Below are 20,558 nucleotides of genomic sequence, written 5' to 3' on the forward strand. Positions count from 1 at the left end.
GTTTGCCAGCAGTGCGTTTCTTGTCTGGTGAAATGTTTGCCCGCAGTGCGTTTCTTGTCTGGTAAAATGTTTGCCCGCATTGCATTTATTTTGTACTGACATGTTGCCCGCATTGCGTTTATTTTGTACTGACATGTTGCCCGCATTGCGTTTATTTTGTACTGACATGTTGCCCGCATTGTGTTTATATTGTACTGACATGTTTGCCCGCATTGCGTTTATTGTCTGGTGACATGTTTGCCCGCATTGCGTTTATTGTCTGGTTAAATGTTTGCCCGCATTGCGTTTATTTTGTACTGACATGTTGCTCGCATTGCATTTATTTTATACTGATATGTTGCCCGCATTGCGGTTATTTTGTGCTGACAAGTTGCCTATTGCGTTTATTTTCTGGTGTCCGGGGTAACTGTTACTGCATTTATTATTTAATGGTCATAGATGGCTATGTTTGCTGCTTTGTGGTTACGGTATACTATTAGCATCACACAGTTTCTGCACACCCATGATGCAAAGTCTCGTTTGTCCACATCATGGCGTAAACACTGCTTTCTTATGCCTCGCTGTTACATCATTACGTTAGCTCCGCCCATACAATGTCATGGTCACGCCCATTTTTCGCCGCGGAGCAGCCCCCCCCCCCCCAGTCTTCGCCATCGCGCGCTCCTCAGTCCTCCCCACTTTCCCCCCCCCCACTCCCCGTCCCAGGTTGGACCCACAAAAATCTGGTCACTCTACTAAAGACCACGCTATCTCTGGAAGTGTCCTGGACTGTCTTGCTACTCTGGAATACCTGCCTCTGCAGTCATTCGTCTGGAGTGCCTCATCCTACGGGCCTCAGCTGACTATCATACATATATCTGTAAATACTGTGCCCATTGCATTGCTAGAGTTTATAGGTTCTGTTTGGTGGATTGCTATCTGTCAGTCTGTATGCTCCATCTACCTGCAGGGTGTATTGTAGTATTGTGTTAGGTAGGAGTTTGTGCAGGTGTTACGGGCTGGGATATAGGTCAGTCACATGGTCATACAGCCTGACCTATAGTCATTGACCAGGCAAGCCTGACATTTATATACAGTAGCACTGACACCTTCTGTAGTACATAGTCATGTCACTGATTGTCCTCCTCAGAGGAGCTCACAATCTAATCCTACCATAGTCATAGTTATGTATTGATATAGCAGTGACATCTTCTGCAGCACTTTACATAGTACATAGTCATGTCACTGACTGTCCTCAGAGGAGCTCACAATCTAATCCTACCATAGTCATAGTTATGTATTGATATAGCAGTGACATCTTCTGCAGCACTACAGAACACATAGTCCGTTGGGAATATGATATGGGTTTCTACCCGGAATATCCTGCTACGTCAACCTTCTGCAAAATTGGGACCTAGATTCATTGGCCCTTACCCCATTCAAGAGAAGATTAACGATGTGGTTTATCAGGTGACATTACCTCAACCTATCAGGGGAGTCAACTCATTTCACGTTTCCCTTTAAAACCAGCAGCAAACACAATTCCATCCTCAACCCCTCCCCCACCCGTAGAGGTGGACGGTGAAACGGAATATGAAACTGAAAAAATGTTGGACTCCAGGAGAGTTCGGGGGTCTATACAGTACTTAGTGGATTGGAAAGGGTATGGGCCGGAAGAAAGGTGTTGGGTTCCGACCCGTCAGATCCATGCTGATCAGCTAATTCAGGATTTCCATCGAGAATTCGCTGATAAGCCTGGAGAAGAGTGTTCGGAGACCACTCCTCAAGGGGGGGTAATGCTTACCTTCCAGCGGCATGGTCCGGGGGGAGCGGCGTGACTTCCGCGCTGGAATCCTCCAGCGGCATCCCCGGCTTCCTTCCGGCGGTGTCTTCCAGCTCGTGCGCGACCCAAAGGTCACATCACGCACACGCGAGCTCTACTGAGCCTTATAGGCTCAGGAGGAGGACTTAGCAGGTGATGTCATGAGTGACATCACCAAAGAGGAGTGGCTACTGTTTTGGGAGTTTGTATTTAAGGCCAGGAGCGTTCAGTGCTCGCTGACCTTGATACTAATCAGTTCGCTGGTTCCTGGTCTAGCTAGCTAGCTTCCTGAGCTACATTGATATATTGTGTAGACACACAATATATATGTACTCCAGTTAGTCTTTATTGCTATATATTGCATATTTGTAATTCATTCATAATATCCTCCTGATACTATTGAAGTAACATCTACTGTATATTTTCCTGTGTACCGACCTCTTGCTTGTTTCCTGACCTCGCTCTAGTCTAGCCCTTTTGTACCGCAGCCATCTGATTTACGTGACCGACTCGGCCTGACCCTGACTTTGTTTCTGCCTGATCCTAGCAATACGGCTGACATCTGATACACGTGTATGACTCTGCTCGAATTTGATTACAATTTAGCTTAACGATTTTGTACCTCATAATTTCTAACTTGTGCACAAGTTCTGACCTATAGTGAATACCTTATACTACTTGTGTATTATCTGTGTGTATTATCTCGCCACGCACCAGCGTGATAATAGGATAACGTTTACAGGTACATGTGAAATTTATTACGAATTTAACCAAAGTTTTGCATTAAAATATTGCATCGTAATTGCAAATTACCATCTGAAATCACGACTATGTGTAATTTGTGCTCATTACTGCCCTGAACTTGGCGTATAAAATCTATTCTGATTCTGATTTGTGAATATTGCTGAAATCATGCAGCTGCGACTGTCTGAAACAAATTCCTCATACTAGATCCCAGAAAGCTTGCATAATTTAACTATATCAGACATTAGTATTTATATAGCGCTGACATCTTCCGCAGCGCTGTACAGAGTATATATAGTCTTGTCACTAACTGTCCCTCAGAGGAGCTCACAATCTAGCACCTACCATAGTCATATGTTTGTATCGTGTAGTGTTGTGGTCTAGGATCAATTTAGGGGGAAGCCAATAAACTTATCTGTATGTTTTTGGGAGGAAACTGGAGTGCCCAGAGGAAACCCACGCAGACACAGAGAGAGCATACAAACTCCTTACAGATGTTGACTTGGCCCGGATTTGAACCTAGGACCCAGCGCTGCAAGGCGAGAGCGCTAACCACTATGCCACCGCGCTGCCATTAGCCATTAAAGAGAACCATAGATGAAAAGTCAAAAGCTGTTATACATACCTGGGGCTTCCTCCAGCCCCATACGCACGGATCGCTCCCACACCGCCGTCCTCTGCCCGCAGCAACGAGAACCGGCTCCGCGCTGTTCCGTCAGTCGGAGCCAGTCTAGCGTAGCAGAGGTGCGCTCTTTGCACATCTCTGCAGCAGCCGCTGGAGAGATACGTAGAGGGCGCACTTCTCCTGTGTAGCCTGGTTCCGATGACATCAGTGACGTGAGCCGGTTCTCGTAGTGGACGGCAGCGCTGGATGGCGGCGTGGGAGCGATCCGTGCGTATGGGGCTGGAGGAAGCACCAGGTATGTATAACAGCTTTTTCATTTTTCCATCTAAGGTTTCTCTCTGGTTCCCTTTAAAAGGTATTACTTTTACAAGACTTTGTTTTTTTTACCTACATCATTCTCAAATAGAATTCAGACTTATTAGCAATTATATATATATATACATACATACACTCTGTCGTGTGCAGTGGGGGAGGGAAGTAGAGGAAGAGAAATTGGGGGAAACCGCCCACACCTGTGAGAAGAGCCCCGCCTTTGTAGTAGTGAAAGCCTCGTTACCTGGTGTTGGAGGTTCCTTCTCATATCCTTCTCCCTTCTCATCTGCAAAAGAAGAACACAAGTCAGTCCTATTGTAGCAGCACCATAGTCATAGTCTAATGTCCTACCATATTATTATTATGTATTTATTGTAATACCTTTGAGGCAGAACGCTGAGACCCGGGCTGCAGCCCGCATTTCTGGGTCCCGGCGAACCGCTGACGTCACTGGAGTGCAGGATGGCGTTCAGCTCTGGCGCGCAGGACGCGTTCTCAGTGTGCGCTCCGCAAATGTAAACAGTAACCATGTGTGTGTGTTACGTGTCAGCTGATCAGCTGACACGCCGGGTTTCTATTGGTTGTTTTCGATTCTGTTTGTTTTGATTGGTTAGTACTTGTATTTAAGCATGGTGTGCGCTCATAGTCATTGCCCGTGATCAGGGCTGCCATCAGAAATTTTGGGGCCCCTCACACATCATCAGGTCTGGGCCCCCCTCCCTGGGCCCACCCACTGGTTGCTGTACCCACTAGCAACCCCACCCTCGTGTCCGTGTGTGAAGTGCGCTGTGGCGAAAAATGTGCATGGCTCCAACACTGAAGAAAGCGGCATGCACAGCGTGATGCAGCAAAAAGTGGGCGTGATCATGGCATGTTGTGGGTGGACCCAAATACTAGCAAAATACAGGTAGTCCCCAGTTAACAAGCCAAGTATAGGTGGTGCCCCAGTATAGGTAGCTAGGTATAGGTGGTTCCAGCCCCAGTATAGTTAGCCAGGTGTAGGTGGTGGCCCAGTATAGGTAGCCTGTAGCCAGATATAGGTGGTGTTCCAGTATAGAAAGACCGCTGTAGCGGGCTCAATCATCTGCTCCCCACGTTCAAGCACTGATGTCACTCTTCTATCAGTGCTGGAACAATGTGTACTGGTTAGTGAGCCACAGGCCCACAGCCAGCACATGCGGCCCTTCCATCGCTTTTGGGGGGCCCAGGGCCCCCAGAAGCCCTGGGCCCCTCACTGCAGTGTCAGTTGTCCCCCCCTGATGGCTGCTCTGCCCGTGATAGCATTAAGCTTTGGCTTGTTGCTGGGTATGCGCTCACAAAAACTATTGTTTCCTGTTGCTGACTCTGCCTTGTATCCTGACCACGTTTAGCCTCTGAGTGATTCCTGTTGCCGACTACTGCCTTGTATCCTGATTACACTTATATCTACTCTGCTATTGTACCTGGACTACGCCTACTAGCTGCCTGGATTGACCTCTGTTTTAGACACAGACTTGCATGAATGCTGCCGGTACCGACATCGGCTTGTCTAAAGACCACGCTATCTCTGGAAGTGTCCTGGACTGTCTTGCTACTCTGGAATACCTGCCTCTGCAGTCATTCGTCTGGAGTGCCTCATCCTACGGGCCTCAGCTGACTATCATACATATATTTGTGAATACTGTGCCCATTGCTATCTGTCAGTCTGTATGCTACATCTACCTGCAGGGTGTATTGTAGTATTGTGTTAGGTAGGAGTTTGCGCAGGTGTTACGGGCTGGGCTATAGGTCAGTCACATGGTCATACAGCCTGACCTATAGTCATTGACCAGACATGCCTGACATTTATATACAGTAGCACTGACATCTTCTGCAGCACATTACACAGTACATAGTCATGTCACTGACTGTCCTCAGAGGAGCTCACAATCTAATCCTACCATGGTCATAGTCTAATATTCTAACTGGGCACATATACCTCTGGCTACATATACTGGGGACATATACTTCTGGCTACATATACTGGGCATATATACCTCTGGCTACATATACTGGGCACATATACCTCTGGCTACATATACTGGGGACATATACATCTGGCTACATATACTGGGCATATATACCTCTGGCTACATATACTGGGCACATATACCTCTGGCTACATATACTGGGGACATATACCTCTGGCTACATATACTGGGCATATATACCTCTGGCTACATATACTGGGCACATATACTTCTGGCTACATATACTGGGGACATATACCTCTGGCTACATATACTGGGCACATATACCCCCGCCTACATATACTGGGCACATATACCCCTGCCTACATATACTGGGGACATACCTCTGGCTACATATACTGGGCACATATACCCCTACCTACATATACTGGGGACATACCTCTGGCTACATATACTGGGCACATATACCCCTACCTACATATACTGGGCACATATACCTCTGGCTACATATACTGGGCAAATATACCTCTGGCTACATATACTGGGGACATACCTCTGGCTACATATACTGGGCACATATACCCCTGGCTACATATACTGGGCACATATACCCCTGCCTACATATACTGGGGACATATACCTCTGGCTACATATACTAGGCATATATACCGCTGGCTACCCCCGACTATATATACTGGGCACATATACCCCTGACTACATATACTGGGCACATATACCCCTGACTACATATACTGGGCACATATACCCCTGACTACATATACTGGGCACATATACCCCTGACTACATATACTGGGCACATATACCCCTGACTACATATACTGGGCACATATACCCCTGACTACATATACTGGGCACATATACCCAGAATCATAGCTCCCAACTGTCCCTTTTTCGAAGACAGTCCCTTTTTGGGAGCCCTGTACCTCTGTCCCCTTTTCACTCTCATTTGTCCCTCTTTCAGGACTTTGTCCCACTTTCTATATAAATATGTATATTAATATGCTAAAAATGTGTTCAATTGACTCTAAACTTTATTTCCATCCTTTAAATTGATATATTACTAATTTTAAAATGTTACTATGAAGGAAAATTAACCAGGATCGAAAGGACCAGTGTGGTTTGAATTATAAAACAACATATTTTTCTTATGCAATCTTTATGGTATGCGTGACTAGGGGCGTGGTGGGGGCGTGACTAGGGTGTGACAGGGGCGTGGCTTAAGTCTCCCTTTTTCTCATCTCAAAAAGTTGGGAGGTATGCGGAATATCCCGCTACGTCAACCTTCTGCAAAATTGGGACCTAGATTCATTGGCCCTTACCCCATTCAAGAGAAGATTAACGATGTGGTTTATCGGGTGACATTACCTCAACCTATTAGGGGAGTCAACTCATTTCACGTTTCCCCTTTAAAACCAGCAGCAAACACAATTCCATCCTCAACCCCTCCCCCACCCGTAGAGGTGGACGGTGAAACGGAATATGAAATTTGAAAAATGTTGGACTCCAGGAGAGTTCGGGGGTCTATACAGTACTTAGTGGATTGGAAAGGGTATGGGCCGGAAGAAAGGTGTTGGATTCCGACCCGTCAGATCCATGCTGATCAGTTAATTCAGGATTTCCATCGAGAATTCGCTGATAGGCCTGGAGACCACTTCTCAAGGGGGGTGGGGGGGGGTAATGTAATAAGCTTACCTTCCAGAGGCAGGTCCTGCTAAGTCTCCGTCGTGGTCCGGGCGAGCGGCGGAACTTCCCCGCTAGCGCCTCCAGCGGCATCCCCGGCTTCCTTCCGGCGGTGTCTTCCAGCTCGTGCGCGACCCAAAGGTCACATCACGCACGCGCGATCTCTACTGAGCCTTATAGGCTCAGGAGGAGGACTTAGCAGGTGACGTCATGAGTGACATCACCAAAGAGGAGTGGCTACTGTTTTGGGAGTTTGTATTTAAGGCCAGGAGCATTCAGTGCTCGCTGACCTTGATACTAATCAGTTCGCTGGTTCCTGGTCTAGCTAGCTAGCTTCCTGAGCTACATTGATATATTGTGTAGACGCACAATATATATGTACTCCAGTTAGTCTTTATTGCTATATATTGCATATTTGTAATTCATTCATAATATCCTCCTGATACTATTGAAGTAACATCTACTGTATATTTTCCTGTGTACCGACCTCTTGCTTGTTTCCTGACCTCGCTCTAGTCTAGCCCTTTTGTACCGCAGCCATCTGATTTACGTTACCGACTCGGCCTGACCCTGACTTTGTTTCTGCCTGATCCTAGCAATACGGCTGACATCTGATACACGTGTATGACTCTGCTCGAATTTGATTACAATTTAGCTTAACGATTTTGTACCTCATAATTTCTAACTTGTGCACAAGTTCTGACCTATAGTGAATACCTTATACTTCTTGTGTATTATCTGTGTGTATTATCTCGCCCCGCACCAGCGTGATAATAGGATAACGTTTACAGGTACATGTGAAATTTATTACGAATTTAACCAAAGTTTTGCATTAAAATATTGCATCGTAATTGCAAATTACCATCTAAAATCACGACTATGCGTAATTTGTGCTCATTACTGCCCTGAACTTGGCGTATAAAATCTATTCTGATTCTGATTTGTGAATATTGCTGAAATCATGCAGCTGCGACTGTCTGGAACAAATTCCTCATACTAGATCCCAGAAAGCTTGCATAATTTAACTATATCAGTTATAATTATTTATATAGCGCCGACATCTTCCGCAGCGCTGTACAGAGAATATATAGTCTTGTCACTAACTGTCCCTCAGAGGAGCTCACAATCTAGCACCTACCATAGTCATATGTCTGTATCATGTAGTGTTGTAGTCTAGGATCAATTTAGGGGGAAGCCAATAAACGTATCTGTATGTTTTTGGGATGTGGGAGGAAACTGGAGTGCCCGGAGGAAACCCACGCAGACACAGGGAGAACATACAAACTCCTTGCAGATGTTGACCTGGCTAGGATTTGAATCTGGGACCCAGCGCTGCAAGGCGAGAGCGGCAACCACTATGCCACCGTGTGCCATTAGCCATTAGGGCTGGAACCCACAAGAGCGTTTTTTTTGAGCATTTTGGCAGCGCTGCGATACGCTAGCTGTTTGCTAAAACGCTCAGCTGATGTTAATGGATGGGGCAACTTCCACAGGAGTGTTTCCGTTTCCCAGAAACGCAAACGCAGGACATGCAGCATTTTGGGAGCGTTAGCGCTTCATTGTAAAGTATTGAAACGCTAGCAGAAACGCTCAGCAAAACCTAAACTGAGCAGTTTTGCTAGCGTTTTGCGGTTCAGCACACTGTAACAAAATTAAAAATAATTCACAGGACCAATCAGGATAAAAACGCGAAACGCAAAACGCTACACAACCGCTAAGCAAAAAAATACACTATTGCAAAACGCGACCGAAAACGTGCATGAATCCGCTTGCAAACCGCTCAGACAAAACGCTAGCGGTTGCGTTTTGCGTTTGCGGATTTCAGTGGGTTCCAGGCCTCAAAATGTATTACTTTTACAAGACTTTGTTTTTTTTTGCCTACATCATTCTCAAATAGAATTCAGACTTATTAGCAAATATATATATATATATATATATATATATATATATATATATATATATATATATATATATATATATATATATATATATATATACTGTATATATATACATACATACATACACTCTAGTTGTCGTGTGCAGTGGGGGAGGGGAGTAGAGGTAGAGAAATTGGGGGAAACCGCCCACACCTGTGAGAAGAGCCCCGCCTTTGTAGTAGTGAAAGTCTTGTTACCTGGTTTTGGAGGTTTCATCTCATATCCTTCTCCCTTCTCCTCTGCAAAAGAAGAACACAAGTCAGTCCTATTGTAGCAGCACCATAGTCATAGTCTAATGTCCTACCATATTATTATTATGTATTTATTGTAATACCTTTGCGGCAGAACGCTGAGACCCGGGCTGCAGCTCGCATTTCTGGGTCCCGGCGAGCCGCTGACGTCTCTGGAGTGCAGGATGGCGTTCAGCTCTGGAGCGCAGGACGCGTTCTCAGTGTGCGCTCCGCCAATGTAAACAGTAACCACGTGTGTGTGTTACGTGTCAGCTAATGAGCTGATACGCCTGGTTTCTATTGGTTGTTTTCGATTCTGTTTGTTTTTGAGTGGTTAGTCTTTGTATTTAAGCATGGTGAGCGCTCCTAGTCATCGCCCGTGATAGCATTTAGCTTTGGCTTGTTGCTGGGTATACGCTCACAAAAACTATTGTTTCCTGTTGCCGACTCTGCCTTGTATCCTGACCACGTTAACCTCTGATTGATTCCTGTTGCCGACTTGCCGACTCTGCCATGTGTCCTGACCACGTTTAGCCTCTGAGTGATTCCTGTTGCCGACTACTGCCTTGTATCCTGATTACGCTTATATCTACTGGATTACCTGTTGCCGACTCTGCTATTGTACCTGGACTACGCCTACTAGCTGCCTGGATTGACCTCTGTTTTAGACACAGACTTGCATGAATGCTGCCTGGACCGACATCGGCTTGTCTAAAGACCACGCAGGGGAGGACTGGCCAGGGGGGAAGGGGGGAGATTTCCCCCCAGGCTGCCTCTCATTTAATGATTTAGGGCTGGCACTGTGCCTGGTGAATTCAGGTTTTTGTATAGGGCAATGTGAAACACTAGACTGAATGAGGGAAATAAACGGCCAATTACAGAGCAATTGCAGGGCGGGCAAGCTAGTAAATATACACAGCATGATACAGAGCAGAGGCTTACCTGCAGGGTCCGTGGGAAAAAATCTGTCTGGTCTCTCAGCATTCTTAACTGCATGTGCACAGCTACATATGATATTGTCTAGGTTGAAAAGTTTTCGACAGTCCCTAGACTCCAGAAGGGCTGCTTGCAGACAGTCCCTAGACTCCAGAAGAGCTGCTTGCAGGACTTGTGTAAGAGATAGCAACCCTGACTGTTGTAACTCAAAATGTAATATGTGCCCCCCGGTGGCAGCACATTTATACTTTACCTATCACGCTGTCCCTCAAGTGTCCTTGCTGTATTTCTCACGTGAATACCGGCATATAGCACGTGGGGCATGTGTGTGATGTCATTTGGGCTGGGGCTGCCGTGAAAACGGGCCTCTAGTTTGTTTTTTCCCCCCAGGCCAAAAGGTCCCAGTCCTCCCCTGAGACCACGCTATCTCAGGAAGTGTCCTGGACTGTCTTGCTACTCTGGAATACCTGCCTCTGCAGTCATTCGTCTGGAGTGCCTCATCCTACGGGCCTCAGGTGACTATCATACATATATTTGTGAATACTGTGCCCATTGCTATCTGTCAGTCTGTATGCTCCATCTACCTGCAGGGTGTATTGTAGTATTGTGTTAGGTAGGAGTTTGCGCAGGTGTTACGGGCTGGGCTATAGGTCAGTCACATGGGCATACAGCCTGACCTATAGTCATTGACCAGACATGCCTGACATTTATATACAGTAGCACTGACATCTTCTGCAGCACATTACAGAGTACATAGCCATGTCACTGACTGTCCTCAGAGGAGCTGACAATCTAATCCTACCATAGTCATAGTCTAATGTTCTAACTTAAAAAAATATTATATATATATATATATATATATATATATATATATATATATATATATATTGTGTGTGTGTATATATATATATATATATATATATATATATATATATATATATATATATATATATTGTATATTGTGGTGTATAAGACTACTTTAGGACTGTAGTGAAGCGACGCAGGCGCATATGTGCGAGATCTGAGAGGCAGAGAAGGAGGTAAATAGGATACAAGGGCGGGGCCAGAAGGGTGAAAGAGGCGTGTTTTATAGGCACAGCACGATCAATTCTTCCATACCACTCTGATAAACTGGTAGACAAGGAGAGCTGACCAATCCGCTTAGGGAGAGGGAGAGTTCACCAATCCAACCAGTCAATCATCTGTATACTGTTATATACTGGGTACCACATACAGTACAGCACCAGTATCTGTTCATATATAGCTCCAATATCTGATTTTTTTTTTCTTATTTGGTGTGCGTTGGAAGAGGGGTAGTCTTGTACGGCGAATATATCCCAAACTCTATATTTTACCTGGAAAAGTTGGGGAGTCGTCTTATACGCTCAGTCATCTTATACGCAGGAATATACGGTATATGGCACTGACATCTTCTGCAGCATTTTACAGAATACATAGTCATGTGTCACTGACTGTCCTCAGAGTAGCTCTCTATCTAATCCTACCATAGACATAGTCCGTTGTCCTACATTATTATTATTATTATTATAATTATTATTACTAGCCAACCCGCGTCGCAGCATACGCCGCATCTATCTTTCTAATAGAGTACGTGCCTCAACCTTCAAGCAAAATGAAGAAGTAGGCTTTCCATGAGAAAATGTATGCGTGCTCAAACACCAAGTTTAACCCTAGCAAGTCTGGCTTTGCAAATCCGGCCTAATTGGCTATTCATGTGGAAGTGCTCATGCAAATATGCATTTGCTTTCGCATGCCAAACTATGCAGGGTCCAAAAACCAATACCGCAAAGCAATCGCCCTGCGGGAATTAGTTCATGCCACATTAGCACTATCCAGGAGCGCCACGGGGAAGCTTCCCAATGCCCCCATACAACCGGGGGGACCGCGGGGTCCCAGACTCTCTCACTGCCTGGGAACCACAGCGGCACCCCAGAGGGGGAGGCTGGGTGGCGCAGCCGACCCCCCCAAGCGTGGCCAGCACCGGGGAGAGCCGTCCGCATCCACCTCCTAATATTAAAAACAGTAGGGATGGGACGACGAATCCGGCGAATCCACGAATCCCTCGAATATTAGGAAATATTCGAGATTTGTGGATTCGAATCCCGACGCCATTTTCCGCTCGCCGAATCCGTCGAATCCCGACGCTGCATCGCCGTGCATCCGCCGCTTCCCCCGCTCGCAAGTGTCCTCCTCCCGCTCCCCGCAGCCTCCTCCGCTCGCCCGCCGCATAAATAAGAAGCAGCAGCCTCTCTCACCTCCAGCGTGGAGCCCGGAGCGGCAGACCTCCTGGAGACTTCCTTATTCCCCCTAGTGACTGGCTCTTACTACGTCATCAGTAAGAGCCGGTCAGGCGGCCACTAGGGGGAACTAGGAAGTGAAGTCTGCTGCACTGCACTCCACGCTGGAGGTGAGAGGCTGCTTCTGCTTATTTATGCAGGGGGGCGAGCCGGCGAGCGGAGGAGGCTGCGGGGAGCGGGAGGAGGAGGATATGACCCAGCTACCTACTGCAGTGTAGGTAAGGTAGCCCACCCAGCCTGCTAACTACACTGATCCCCCCAGCCTGCTAACTACACTGATCCCCCCAGCCTGCTAACTACACTGATCCCCCCAGCCTGCTACCTATACTGAGCCCCCCAGCCTGCTACCTATACTGATCCCCCCAGCCTGCTACCTATACTGAGCCCCCAGCCTGCTACCTACACTGATCCCCCCAGCCTGCTACCTATACTGAGCCCCCCAGCCTGCTACCTATACTGAGCCCCCCAGCCTGCTACCTATACTGAGCCCCCCACCCTGCTACCTATACTGAGCCCCCCACCCTGCTACCTATACTGAGCCCCCCAGCCTGCTACCTATACTGAGCCCCCCAGCCTGCTACCTATACTGATCCCCCCCATAGCCTGCTACCTATACTGATCCCCCCAGCCTGCTACCTATACTGAGCCCCCCAGCCTGCTACCTACACTGATCCCCCCAGCCTGTTACCTATACTGATCCCCCCAGCCTGCTACCTATACTGAGCCCCCCAGCCTGCTACCTATACTGATCCCCCCATAGCCTGCTACCTATACTGAGCCCCCCGGCCTGCTACCTATACTGATCCCCCCAGCCTGCTACCTATACTGAGCCCCCCACCCTGCTACCTATACTGATCCCCCCCAGCCTGCTAACTACACTGATCCCCCCAGCCTGCTAACTACACTGATCCCCCCAGCCTGCTACCTATACTGATCCCCCCATAGCCTGCTACCTATACTGAGCCCCCCAGCCTGCTACCTATACTGATCCCCCCAAAGCCTGCTACCTATACTGATCCCCCCAGCCTGCTAACTACACTGATCCCCCCTGATCCCCCCAGCCTGCTACCTATACTGATCCCCCCAGCCTGCTACCTATACTGATCCCCCCATAGCCTGCTACCTACACTGATCCCCCCAGCCTGCTACCTACACTGATCCCCCCAGCCTGCTACCTATACTGATCCCCCCAGCCTGTTACCTATACTGATCCCCCCATAGCCTGCTACCTATACTGATCCCCCCATAGCCTGCTACCTACACTGAGCCCCCCAGCCTGCTACCTATACTGATCCCCCCAGCCTGCTACCTATACTGAGCCCCCCAGCCTGCTACCTATACTGAGCCCCCCAGCCTGCTACCTATACTGATCCCCACAGCCTGCTACCTATACTGATCCCCCCAGCCTGTTACCTACACTGAGCCCCCCAGCCTGCTACCTATACTGAGCCCCCCATAGCCTGCTACCTATACTGATGCCCCCATAGCCTGCTACCTATACTGATCCCCTAAGCCTGCTACCTATACTGAGCCCCCCAGCCTGTTACCTATACTGATCCCCCCATAGCCTGCTACCTACACTGATCCCCCCAGCCTGCTACCTATACTGATCCCCCCAGCCTGCTACCTATACTGATCCCCCCATAGCCTGCTACCTATACTGATCCCCCCATAGCCTGCTACCTATACTGATCCCCCCATAGCCTGCTACCTATACTGAGCCCCCCATAGCGTGCTACCTGTACTGAAGCCCCCCATAGCCTGCTACCTACACTGAGCCCCCCAGCCTGCTACCTATACTGATCCCCCCCCATAGCCTGCTACCTATACTGATCCCCCCAGCCTGCTACCTATACTGAGCCCCCCAGCCTGCTACCTATACTGATCCCCCCAGCCTGCTACCTAAACTGATCCCCACAGCCTGCTTCCTATACTGATCCCCCCAGCCTGCTACCTACACTGATCCCCCCAGCCTGCTACCTATACTGATCCCCCCATAGCCTGCTACCTACACTGATCCCCCCAGCCTGTTACCTATACTGATCCCCCCAGCCTGCTACCTATACTGATCCCCCCAGCCTGCTACCTATACTGATCCCCCCAGCCTGCTACCTACACTGATCCCCCCAGCCTGTTACCTACACTGAGCCCCCCAGCCTGCTACCTATACTGAGCCCCCCATAGCCTGCTACCTATACTGAGCCCCCCAGCCTGCTACCTATACTGAGCCCCCCAGCCTGCTACCTATACTGAGCCCCCCAGCCTGCTACCTATACTGAGCCCCCATAGCCTGCTACCTATACTGTGCTCCCCATAGCCTGTTACCTATACTAAGCCCCCCATAGCCTGCTACCTATACTGATCCCCCCATAGCCTGTTACCTATACTGAGCCCCCCAGCCTGCTACCTATACTGAGCCCCCCATAGCCTGCTACCTATACTGATCCCCCCAACCTGCTACCTATACTGAGCCCCCCAGCCTGCTACCTATACTGAGCCCCCCATAGCCTGCTACCTATACTGATCCCCCCCATTGCCTGCTACCTATACTGATCCCCCCATTGCCTGCTACCTATACTGATCCCCCCATTGCCTGCTACCTATACTGATCCCCCCATAGCCTGCTACCTATACTGAAGCCCCCCATAGCGTGCTACCTATACTGAAGCCCCCCATACCCTGCTGCCTATACTGAAGGCCCCTATACCCTGCTGCCTATACTGAAGGCCACTATACCCTGCTGCCTATAATGAAGGCCACTATACCCTGCTACCTATACTGAAGGCCCCTATACCCTGCTGCCTATACTGAAGGCCCCTATACCCTGCTACCTATACTGAAGGCCACTATACCCTGCTACCTATACTGAAGCCCCCTATACCCTGCTGCCTTTACTGAAGGCCCATATACCCTGCTACCTATACTGAAGGCCCCTATACCCTGCTACCTATACTGAAGCCCCCTATACCCTGCTGCCTATACTGAAGGCCACTATACCCTGCTGCCCATAATGAAGGCCACTATACCTTGCTGCCTATACTGAAGGCCCATATACCCTGCTACCTATACTGAAGGCCCCTATACCCTGCTACCTATACTGAAGGCCCCTATACCCTGCTACCTATACTGAAGCCCCCTATACCCTGCTGCCTTTACTGAAGGCCCATATACCCTGCTACCTATACTGAAGGCCCCTATACCCTGCTACCTATACTGAAGCCCCCTATACCCTGCTACCTATACTGAAGGCCCATATACCCTGCTACCTATACTGAAGGCCACTATACCCTGCTACCTATACTGAAGCCCCCTATACCCTGCTGCCTTTACTGAAGGCCCATATACCCTGCTACCTATACTGAAGGCCCCTATACCCTGCTACCTATACTGAAGGCCACTATACCTTGCAACCTATAGTGGAGGCCCCTATACCCTGCTGCCTATACTGAAGGCCCCTATACCCTGCTACCTATACTGAAGGCCACTATACCCTGCTACCTATACTGAAGCCCCCTATACCCTGCTGCCTTTACTGAAGGCCCATATACCCTGCTACCTATACTGAAGGCCCATATACCCTGCTACCTATACTGAAGGCCCATATACCCTGCTACCTATACTGAAGGCCCATATACCCTGCTACCTATACTGAAGCCCCCTATACCCTGCTGCCTATACTGAAGGCCACTATACCCTGCTGCCTATACTGAAGGCCCATATACCCTGCTACCTATACTGAAGGCCCCTATACCCTGCTACCTATACTGAAGCCCCCTATACCCTGCTGCCTATACTGAAGGCCCATATACCCTGCTACCTATACTGAAGGCCCCTATACCCTGCTACCTATACTGAAGGCCACTATACCCTGCTACCTATACTGAAGCCCCCTATACCCTGCTGCCTATACTGAAGGCCACTATACCCTGCTGCCCATAATGAAGGCCACTATACCTTGCAACCTATAGTGGAGGCCCCTATACCTAGCTAGCTATACTGAAGACACCTTTACCTAGCTACCTATACTGCGGGCACCTATGCCTGGGTACCTATACTGCGGGCAACTATACCACGGATCGCACAATTCGTATGTGCAGGATTCGTTAGATTCGGGATTCGAAAGGTTCGAGATATTCGAGAACCTTTTTAGATTCGTATCCGGATTCGGATTCGAAGAAATTGTGGATTCGTCCCATCCCTAAAAAACAGGCACTTACCTCAACATCCATTGCGTTCTGCTACATGCGCATTAATTTTCTTATGGAAAGCATTTTGTGCAGTTTGTATCCTTTTGGAGGCAGGTGGTGGATGGCTTGCTCCGGTGGTGTGAACCCCGGAGTGAGTTGTCTGCGCCTGTCCTCCCCCCCTCTGCAGTGTTGTGTGTGAGCCAGCCCTGAGCTCTAAAGCTTGGGGTGACCCATGCTTCTCTCCTTTCTCATGTGGGGCCCCCAAGTTAATGCGCATGTAGCAGAGCGCAATGGACGTTAAGGTAAGTGCCTGTTTTTAATATTGGGAGGTGGGTGCGGACGGCTCTCCCCGGCGCTGGCCACACTTGGGCGCCCGGCGCTGGCCACACCTCCCCCTCCGGGGTGCAGCAGTGGTTCCCAGGCAGTGAGAGAGCCTGGGACCCTGCGGTCCCCCCGATTGTATAAAAAGGGGGCATTGGGAATCCTCCCCAAGCCGCTCCTGGATAGTGCTAATGTAGCATGTAGCAGGGTGACCGCTTTGCGGTATTGGTTTGTGCATGCATTTGCATGAGCATTGCCTCATGAATAGCCAATTAGGCTAGATTTGCAAAGCCAGACTTGCTAGGCTAAGGCCTCTTTTCCATGGACTGTTGATAGGCAGTGAAATGCCTCTCAAACTCTCACAACTGCTCACTGCTGCCTGGTAACTGCTTGTTGCTGCCTGGTATCTGCTCACTGCTGCTTGGTAACTGCTTGCTGAGCACACAGCTCAACAGTCCGTGGAAAAGAGGCCTTAAACTTGGTGTTTGAGCACGCATAAATTTTCTCATGCAAAGTACTTCTTCTCGCTTGAAGGTTGAGGCACGCCCTGGGGGCAGGGCACTACTTCTTCTTCTTGCCTGAAGGTTGAGGCACTTACTCAATTATATATATAGATTATATAGCACTGACATCTTCTGAAGCACATTACAGAGTACATAGACATGTCACTGACTGTCCTCAGAGGAGCTCACAATCTAATTCTACCATAGCCATAGTCTAATGCCCTACCATATTATGATTATGTATTTATATAGCACTGACATCCTCTTCAGCACGTTACAGAGTACATAGTCATGTCACTGACTGTCCTCAGAGGACCTCACAATGCTACAATAGTCATGGTCTAATGTCCTACCATATTATTATTATGTATTCATATAGCACTGATATCTGATTCTTATACAGCCAGGGCCGGTTCTCTCATGAGGCAAGGTGAAACATTTGCATCAGGTGCAGAGATTTCAGGGGCAGTGTTTTTGTATGGTGTGTACCTTCCTGAGGAGGAATGGAGTGGCTGAGGGGGAGCAGTGTGTTTGTCACAGACTCACAGCCAGCCAGTGTGCTATTGTGTTGAGCTGCAGCATGTCATGTGAGAACATTAAATGAAGCAAAGTAAATTGTTGGGTGCTGTGCAATCATTCCAAATCGGGGGTGGTGGGGGGGCGCATCCTCACAAGTTTTCCTCAGGCCGCAAAAAGTCTAGAATGGCCCGTCTACAGCACTTTACAGAGTACATAGTCATGTGTCACTGACTGTCCTCAGAGGAGCTCACAATCTAATCCTACCATAGTCCTAGTTATGTATTGATATAGCAGTGACATCTTCTGCAGCACTTTACATAGTACATAGTCATGTCACTGACTGTCCTCAGAGGAGCTCACAATCTAATCCTACCATAGTCATAGTTATGTATTGATATAGCAGTGACATCTTCTGCAGCACTTCACAGAATCCATTGTCATGTCACTGACTGTCCTCAGAGGAGCTCACACTCTAATCCTACCATAGTCATAGTTATGTATTGATATAGCAGTGACATCTTCTACAGCACTTTACAGAATCCATTGTCATGTCACTGACTGTCCTCAGAGGAGCTCACAATCTAATCCTACCATAGTCATAGTTATGTATTGATATAGCAGTGACATCTTCTGCAGCACTTTACAGAACACAGACCGTTTCACAGCACGTTCTTTCTGATAGTGAATGTCTCATTACCTGGTTTTGGTTTCTCATAACCTTCTTCTTTCTCTTCATTTTCTGTGTAAGAAGAAAATAGCCTGTCAAGCTGCAGCAACAATTATAGTAAAATTTTAACCAAATGTTTACTGCCTTTAAAGCATGATGACAGAGACACACAAGGCACAGAACATTTATATTGTGCTTTTCTCCTGGCGGACCAAAGCGCCAGAGCTGCAGCCACCAAGACGCGCTCTATAGGCAATAGCAGTTTTATGGAGTCTTGACCAAAGTCTTCTTACTGAATAGGTGCTGGCTTACTGAACAAGAAGAGCTAAGATTCAAACCCAGGTCTCCTGTGTCCAGGGACGCCGCTAGCCATTTTGTCACTCCGGGGAAGAAAACCTGTGCCCCCCATGAAAATAATCGTAATTCGGCAATGTTTCACCAGAAAATGATCGTTATGTTGCAGCGTTTCGCCAGAAAATACTTGTAATGCGGCAGCATTATACCCAAAAATACACTTATTTCAGCAGCGTTTCACCAGAAAATACATGTATTAGGGAAGCATTTCACCAGAAAATAATCATTATGTGGCAACGTTTCACCAGAAAATACACATATTGCGGAAGCTTTTCACCAGAATATACACTTATTGTGGCAGCATTTCACCAGAAAATACATGTATTGCGGAAGCTTTTCACCAGAATATTCACTTATTGTGGCAGCGTTTCACCATAAAATACACTTTTTGTGGAAGCGTTTCACCAGAAAATAATCGTAATGCGTCAGCGTTTCACCAGAAAATACACTTATTGCGCCAGCGTTTCACCGAAAATAATCGTAATGCGGCAGCATTTCAGCAGAAAATTATGCATGTAGGCTCCTCTTTTTTGTCCCCCCACCCTCATTAGTGCCCTGGTGCTAGTGATACATATACACTATATATATATATATATATATATATATATATATATATATATATATATATATATATATAATCACCTTGGTGCTAGTGAGCCACCTGGAAAGAAAAACATTTACTTCCTTTTTTTAATTTTGTTTATGTTTTTATTTTGTTTAAACAGGAAGTAGTGTGAAGCCTTTGAGATCGGAACCTGCAGCGGTGGATGGAGGTATGTGTCTCTGCCCGCCACCTGCTGCCAGGGATAGATGCAGGAGGGTAGCGCTGAGGGGAGAGCCCGAAGTGAGGTAGGGGAGGGACTGTCCCCCCTCCCCGCCGATGTGTGGCCATGCTTTCCCCTGTATGCTGTGACCCCTCCTGCCCCCCCCCCCCAAAACGACCCTGAGCGGGCCCATGGGGGGGCATCCAAACTCTTGCAGGGGGGCCCGGTGACTTCTAGTTATGCCCCTGTATAAGTGTAATAGCTTCCTACTCATCTCTCACCCTCACCTTCCTCTCCATTAGGTTTATTTTCATATACTTCCTTCTCGCCTTCGTCAGGTTCATCTTCTCCCTCTTCATCCTCTTCATCCTCTTCATATCCTTCACCCTTTCAAAATAAAAATACTACATCAGCAGATAAAATGAAAGATCAGATACTAAGTAGACATGACTTTTTTCGTACTTAGTCAAGACTCCACCAGTGCACATGATAAATAAAGATGATAAATAAAGTAACTTGTTAGTAAAATATTGTTATTAAATATTGATATTTTGCTATAAAACGTAAAATATTATTTTATTGACGTATTTTTATACAGCGCCGACATATTACGCAGCGCTGTACAGAGCATATTGTCTTGTCACTAACTGTCCCTCAGAGGGCTCACAATCCTGTCCCTACCATAGTCAT

At 47.7% G+C, this 20,558-nt stretch overlaps 1 protein-coding gene across 1 annotated transcript in view; it reads right to left on the reverse strand.

Moving 5' to 3' along the window:
* LOC137537966 (glutamic acid-rich protein-like) overlaps positions 1–20,558 on the reverse strand; it is a 156,254-nt gene that overhangs the window by 117,223 nt on the left and 18,473 nt on the right. The window contains exons 5-8 of the mRNA XM_068259889.1: positions 20,156–20,255; positions 18,781–18,822; positions 9,267–9,308; positions 3,727–3,768 (exon numbers count right to left, since the gene is read on the reverse strand). Of these exons, the coding sequence (XP_068115990.1) occupies positions 3,727–3,768; positions 9,267–9,308; positions 18,781–18,822; positions 20,156–20,255 (226 nt within the window). The remainder of the gene's footprint in view (positions 1–3,726; positions 3,769–9,266; positions 9,309–18,780; positions 18,823–20,155; positions 20,256–20,558) is intronic.

The sequence above is a fragment of the Hyperolius riggenbachi genome, chromosome 11, assembly GCF_040937935.1.
Source record: "Hyperolius riggenbachi isolate aHypRig1 chromosome 11, aHypRig1.pri, whole genome shotgun sequence".
NCBI lineage: Eukaryota > Metazoa > Chordata > Amphibia > Anura > Hyperoliidae > Hyperolius > Hyperolius riggenbachi.